Here is a 7,895-nt window from a genome sequence, read left to right as displayed (position 1 = left end):
CAAATATTACATTAAATATTTATCTATTTTTTAATAATATTTCGAATAATTATATAAAATATGTATAAAATGTTTATATATTTAAAAAAAATGAATAATAATAAATATTTATCATAAATATTCTGTGCTGTCTGAAGAGTTATTTTTATATTTTAGGATATATTGTATATTTTAGGATAATATACATTTCTTAAGCTTAATATGTATTCTTTCCTTCCCGCTTCTTGCTTTTTACTTCTGTCTTTTATTTTTTGCTACCTATTTTGCTATTTTATCGATAATTGCATTCATTTTTATGTATTTTTCTCTTTTGAAGTCATTAAATTGTATCGTTCTAGCTAGCAACGCCTGCAAAGCAGAAAGCGCTTATGCAGGCTATAGCAGTCTTTTATGTTTTAAAAGCGCCTTCAATATTTATTTAAAAAGCATATTATAAGCGCATATACGCTTTTTTAAAGATGAATATTAAAGGCTTTTAAAATGCTAAAAAACTGTTAGAGTCATGCACCTGCATAAGCGCAATGACTTTATGCAAGCTCATTATATTCGAGCAATCCAGAGATCATAAATTACAATTAACACATTTACATAACACAGTATAAATTATTATGTTTTCGTTCATAATAACTTATCGGATGCATGTAACGCATGTCGTAAATAATCGTAAAATTAACTCATAACTTTACGGCAGTTAACAGTTTACGGTCTCTGTAAACGCTTTTTTATAATCTTTTTTATGGGTCAGTCTTTATTTTTGCTAAGATTTTTACGAGCCTAAATGAGCATTTATATTGACCGTAACTATGTATATGCCGTATGCCGTAATCTATATAAGAATTGACCAGTACAAATGCTTCTTTGAGATAATTCTAAAGTCTATATTACCGATTAAATCGTAATTATTGTAATCGTAACAATTACTTTTTTCTTCTTTTACAGATTCGAAAATTCTTTCCCAAAATTAAAGTATACGCATTAATATGTGTCTATGAGATGAAGTTTATGTGGAGAACGACAAAAAATTTTTGTTAAGATTTCAATTTTGAAGTTTTTGTCGTTCAAGACACGTATTAATATATGATTCCTATTTAAATCCTTGGAAAAGGATTTTTAAATCTGTAAAAGAGAAAAAAAGTAATTATACAAAAATTATAATTTAGTTGGTAATAGTCGGCTTTAGGTCTTTTAATTGTTCTTGAAATTCAATAATTTATAATACATACAACGACGACATGACTACTTTTTTCCATAAAAGAGAAAGAATAAGCGAGTAAGTTTTGTTAATTAAAATTCTATTTTGAAATGACAATTAGCTCTACATCCAAAATCAGAACATTTATAAGTTCTCCTATAAAAATCCAATTTAATATACTGGCTATTATTTATTTTAAATATTAAAAATACTAAAAAACAAGTACTTTTATTCAAAATAAGTAATTAGTTATTATTTTTTACTATTAAATTATTTACATTACTTTAAATAATAATTGGTTGTCGGACTTTCAACGCAATAAGTTTATTATAGTTTTTTAAGATTAAATTTGGGAAATTTGGGAGATTATTAATATTTCAGATTGATTGCGTTGAAAGTCTGACAATCATATCGGCTCGCAATTATCATTTCTGAAATCAATTCAATTTATATGAATATTGTATATATTGTATATAATATTTCCTATAGATTGCTTTAGCGGTAAGTGGTGGTCGAAATAAATAGATCATAGACATCATACAATAAACTTGGGCATCTGTCAACATAACATAGAAACATTAGTCGATTTGTGTCTGCGTCATAAAGTTATTCTCGATTGAAAATGTCAGTTTACGCGTCAAATTCTCGTCATTTGCGGGAGATTTTAATTTTTTGCTTCAATATGAAGAAATCTGCGGCTAAGACTCATCGAATGCTCTCAAATACTTATGAGGCCGCTATTAGTGAAAGAACATTTTGTGAGTGGTTTCAACGCTTCAAGAACGGTGATTTTGACGTCCAAGGTCATGCTCTGTATTTGATGGGACCGCTGATGGGACAGCTCGGCATAATGTATTATGAACTGTTAAAACCGACTGAAACAATCACAGGCGATCGGTATCGAACGCAATTGATGCGTTTGAGCCGAGCATTGAAAGACAAACGGCCGCAATACAACGAGAGACACAATAAAGTGATTTTGCAGTATGACAATGCTCGACCCCATGTTGCGAAAGTGGTCAAGACATACTTGGAAACGTTGAAATGGGAACCCCCCCCCCCCCCGCCGTATTCTCCAGACATTGCTCCCTCTGACTATCACTTGTTTCGAGCAATGGCACACGGCCTGGCTGACCAGCACTTTCGGTCTTATGAAGAAGGAAAAAATTGGATCGATTCGTAGATAGCCTCAAAAGATGACCAGTTTTTTCGACGCGGGATTCGTACGCTACCCGAAAGATGGGAGAAACTAGTGGCCAGCGATGGACAATACTTTGAATCATAAATGTATAACCAGTTTTTTACAATAAAGCCTCGAATTTCGGAAAAAAAACGGCGGAAGCAAAGTTGTACACCTAATAGTTCAACATTTTAACATTCAGACTGTAGTAATGCTTCGTATTTAAAGTAATGTATTTAACATAAACGGTCTTGTTTCCAATCTTATTATTAAATTATTATTACTTTTTATTAAATTTCTAAGAGTTACAATTTTTAACATACGTGCTATTGGAAAATTATTTACCCAACTAATATAATGATTAATTACCATAATATTTTTCCTGTAAAGGAGTAAATACGAATTTTAATGTACATAACGGCACTGAATAAATATGAATATGAATAAATATGAATTGATATATTCTTTATCTTCAGTTATTTGCAATCAAATTCAGTAACAATACATAAATTAAAAAGAATAATAAAATCGCAATTTTAATAAAGAAAGTCGAAATTAATAATAACAAAGAACTCTCGATTTCAATAAACAATAAATAATAATAAAAGGTACGTAAGAGTCTAAATTACAAATTAATTCATTTATAATTTAGACTTTTACATGCTCTTTATTATATTTATTGTTTTTAAAAAAATCGAATATTATCGGTTTGTAAATCTATTATTTTATAGTAAATATATTTTGCACACATACAGCATAATCATTCCAGCAATATTACAGCAATATTGCAACGTTCTAGTAAGACGATAATAATGTTGCAAACGTTAGGTGAATTCCGTATGATGTATCTTTTATATCTTTCTTTAATATTCGATGAACAACAAGAATAAATGAAACGGAACGGACCGTTGTAGCAATGTTGATGCAAGCTGTTAAATTTATTCGTGTCACACACTCCAACATGTTTCAATATGTTCCTACCGTAACTCCTACTCACTCAAACGCGCTTGTTAGAGTCTCGGTAGTCTAAAGACTTAGGACACTCACACGAAATGCAACAGATTTGAGTTCGACTCTTAGCCGAGATATTTTTCGCAATGAGAATTAATTATTTATAGATTTTAATATGTCATTCGACATTATTAAGATCGTTTCGAAGATGCAAATAAATAAAAAATTTGTTAAATTGCTAATCAAATTCGTGATATTACTGCGTAGTTACTAGAGTTAAGCCTATTCTATAATGCGCTTTTTGTTTTCTGTTTTCTTGCTTTTTATCTTTTACTTTTGTCTTTCTTGCAACCGTTTTATAGACAATTATATTTCTTGCTACGTTTTTCTTGTTTTTTTCGAAGTTTGTTAATTTTTATCTCGGGCGACATAAAATATAAAACCGGATAAGAAGTAAGAAAACAGGATGTATAAAATAGTAAAAAACAAGAAACAAGAAACTAAAAGCACATTGTAGAATAGACTTTAGCGTTTCAAAACAGCAAAATCATTTCGGCGCGCGTTTCTGGAGACTACATATAGTATATATATATTCACATAAGAATACACACACAAGCATTAAGATCCAGCTAGACTGTTTAAAGCTTTGATTTCTATAGTTTGTATTATCACATATACGGTATATAATATATTATATTGTTTTTCATAGAATTGTCAGTCTTTAATAATACTTTTCGATGATTCATCGGCACCGATTGTTTTGAATTGATTGTGGGACCTGCTTGATAAACAAAATGTGAATTCACAATGCCTTTGCGAACGCCGGCGAGCGTATGATAGGCGTGGTCAGTGAACCACACCACTCGGTGTACACCAATCGTATGACGTTACGTCACGTGTGGCCTCTCACGTTACTGCGTATTATCGCTGGGTATTATCGCTGTGTAGCCGGTATCTTGTAATAGTTATGATGTGTATATACGTCTTTCCTTCTCTCCTTATCCCCATTCTCTCTGTTCCTCGTCAGCGCGCTTGGTATACTTAATCCGAAACGAACAGCTGTTGCTCACACGATGACAGTATACGATCGACCGTCATAACACGTGTTTCGCATTGTTTCGCGCACTTGAAAGTCGATATATTATACGCACGAGAATCAAGAACTCTGGAGAAAGAAAACGTATATATTTCGCGCTTTTCTCCTCCGTACACATCAAACACATATACACACGCATACATAGTCTGCGCACGGGAGTGACGGAATCCCGTGGTTAATGTGATTTTTTTTTTTCGCGATTAAGGCAAAACATTGTAAACTGCGCAGTTGTTCATCGTGAAAGAACACTTGATACGCTTCTGGAGCGAACCGGAAAGGAAGGAAGATACGACTTGGAAAATAATCCGGAAGGTGTTCGCGTTAATAGATCAAAACGATAGGACAACATGAATCTGTCGTTTGCTGGCTGCGGTTTCCTCGGCATCTATCATGTTGGTGTGGCGGTTTGCTTCAAAAAGTACGCGCCACATTTATTGTTGAACAAGATAAGCGGCGCGTCCGCGGGTGCTATCGCTGCGTGCTGCTTGCTCTGCGATCTACCCCTAGGTGAGTGAACTCTTATTTCCCTCTTCCTCTTTTTGCTTAATTATGTATTATTATTAAATTCATAGATAATGAATTTTATCTAGCTAGAGTTATTTTTAATCATTTCTATAGGTCGCCACTCTCTGCTCCGCTCAATGTGACGTTTATTTAACTAAAAGAATGGAGTGAAATAATTTAACTCAAGAAAAATAGAGTTAAATTTATTTAATTCAAGAAATTTAGAGTATTAGAGTTGATTAAAATTTAGTTTATTATCTACTAAGTGCATACGTAATTAATATGGACATTGTTTACTTTGAAATTAACAATAGAGAAGATTGATGTACATTTTGACGCATGTGCAAGTTAAATAACATAGTATTATTTAATTCAAGGGATTGAGTTATCTCTCATTGCTCCTTTGATAACTATCTGTGTATGAAATAATTTCCATCCGCGACGCGCGACGATTTCTTTGTGAATAGAGCGCGTATAAAGTTAATTGGATTGATCCCAGTTAGTCTATCATGATATTTTTCTTCGTGAAATCTTCTTGCTGATTTCTGTTAACAAGAGTATTAAAGAAAATCTAGAAGCAGCTTTCTTTACAATAAAAAATATTAAATGTTAAAAAAATGTTAATGTTTTTAAATATTAAACAATATTAATATTATATTTTTAATATTATTAAAATTTTTTTATTTTGTTCATTTTAATATTATTTAATATTTTTTTTTCTTCTTTTAATTTTCTTTTATTCTTTTGTTGATGCTTCACTACTTTGAATTAGGACTGTTAGTTTTGAGCTTCGAAGATTCATTAAGCTTTGAAAAAATTTGAATTTTTGAAAATAACTCTAAATCTTCTATAAATCAATAGGTCTTGTTCTTCTATTTTTTATTGCTATTCTCTGAACCGGCAATAAATTGAAGTGAAACAAATATATTGTACATTGTGTGTACCAATTCAAGTAATGCAGCATTATAAGAATTATAAGAAACCTGAATTATAAGAAACAGACCTAAAATCTTTCAAAGCTTCGACTTTTCGAAATTATCAAACGTAATCTGTTTCGTATTTCACTTTTTTTTCTTCTCCTTATTCTCCTTTTTCTCTTTGACTCTTTTTAAAAATTGACAAATTATAAATTTCTTTTTTTTTCTCTTTTGTCAATTCTTCGTAATTCTAAGTATCATACTTTTTCTCTTTTCTTTAATTTTCTCTTTATTTAAATCATAATAGTAATACATAATATTCGAACATTTCAACAAGAATTATTTTTTGCGAATTGTCGCAATGTCTTCTTTTTCTTTTTTTGTGAGAGTGTCTACTTATCTTTTTTTCATTGAACATTTTATTCTGTTTTTCATGGCAATTTGAATAATTTCCACAAATTGTTTTTTGATAGTAGAAAGTCTTGAATGAAAGATTTAAAAGTGTATGTACTGAAAGAAATATCTTTTTGAAAATGGGTGAACCAAAAGATTTTGATTATATCAATCAGAATTCGATTGTCTTAACTAAAATTCTAATAGAGTTAACCAGAAAATTCTGTTTCGTGCATTTTTAATCAGAATTCAATAGTTTAATCAGACATTTTTCTTAGTTCAGCTCTCAAACATTTAATTATCCGACAAGATATTCTGAATTACTTCATTCCGATAATTTTTTTCCAAAAATTGATAACCTGCGTTACATAATCATAACATCCAAAATCGTAAACTCATTAACTCATTTCATAAATTGTTATCATACACTGAGAAAAATGTCTGATTGAAAATGGACAAATAAAAAAAAAATTAAAAATCTGATTACATCAGAATTCTGATTACTAATATTCTAGTAGATTTAATCAGAAAATTCTGATTTGTCTATTTTCAATCAGAATTCTCATTAATTCAACCAGACATTTTTCTCCGCGTATCTGAAAATTGATTACTAAAAAGTTTTGTAATTATCTGAATAATACAGCGCTCGCGAGCTCGCCGTTAAATGAAATTTACTTATTGTTGCACAAGAGGGGTTCGGCGAAATCACGATGGATGCGAATTTATTATTATTCCGCTTATAATTCATATGTTACCGCGATAACAAGAGCAACTAATTAGCACGCGACGCGGTAAATTTAATGTAATCGCTGCCCTTTCTCATATTTGTCACGCTTGTCGAGATTGTTCGCACGCATTACATGTTAAATATGTGCAGGCGATTATCATAGGATATAATTAAGATTGCTCACGTGTTTATCAGGTGCGATATCTGCGTAATCGCTAAATATGATCATTAATTTGCCGAAAAATCAATGATGTAAAAAAAAAGATGCATAAAATATGCAATTGAATGAAATTAATTATATAAAAAGAAGATAAAAAAATACACTGAAATGTTTTGTACGAATAATTATAATTTTATATTGATATGAATTACAAAAATTTTTTTATTTTTTAATTAAAAAATTGTGTTCTAATAAAAATTTAGTTATTCTAATCAATTTTCAAATTTGACTATTCTAACCAAATTTTGATTGTAACAACAAAATTTTTTGATTGAAAAATAAGAAAATTTTGATCTAGTCCATTTTAAAACGTTTGATAAGCAAAAGCTGTTTTATTATACACGATGACACAGTTATTGATTTTAATTCAATAGATTATTCTATATATAAATATATATAAATATATATAAATTAACAATATATTAGGATGGTCGTTGAAGGGAATCTTGAGCGTATATTTTTTATAAAATCGTTGCCTAAGCTGGATTCTCAATAACAATCAAGGATTAGTAAAACACACTTTTATAATTCGGACTTTTGACTAGATGTCTATTTCGATCTGTAACATCTAAATGAAGAAATAAGTATGTAAGATTAGCCTAGGACGATAATTTTTATTATTATATTATTGTAAGTTCGTTAATTTTATAAGAGGTTATTTAAAAATATTGTATGTATTTCGTTGAGGAAGATTTTATAAGCCGAAACGTTTGAA

At 30.0% G+C, this 7,895-nt stretch overlaps 1 protein-coding gene across 2 annotated transcripts in view; it reads left to right on the top strand.

Moving 5' to 3' along the window:
* The first annotated feature begins 4,350 nt into the window (after positions 1-4,350).
* Positions 4,351-7,895, top strand: part of LOC108693081 (patatin-like phospholipase domain-containing protein 3) — a 20,523-nt gene continuing 16,978 nt past the window's right edge. For both annotated transcript variants that reach the window (XM_018201768.1, XM_018201769.1), the window contains exon 1: positions 4,351-4,926. In XM_018201768.1, the coding sequence (XP_018057257.1) occupies positions 4,767-4,926 (160 nt within the window). In that variant the 5' untranslated portion in view covers positions 4,351-4,766. The remainder of the gene's footprint in view (positions 4,927-7,895) is intronic.

The sequence above is a fragment of the Atta colombica genome, unplaced genomic scaffold (assembly GCF_001594045.1).
Source record: "Atta colombica isolate Treedump-2 unplaced genomic scaffold, Acol1.0 scaffold88, whole genome shotgun sequence".
In the NCBI taxonomy this organism is placed as follows: Eukaryota; Metazoa; Arthropoda; class Insecta; order Hymenoptera; family Formicidae; genus Atta; species Atta colombica.
This window is presented reverse-complemented; position numbering and strand designations above follow the sequence as displayed.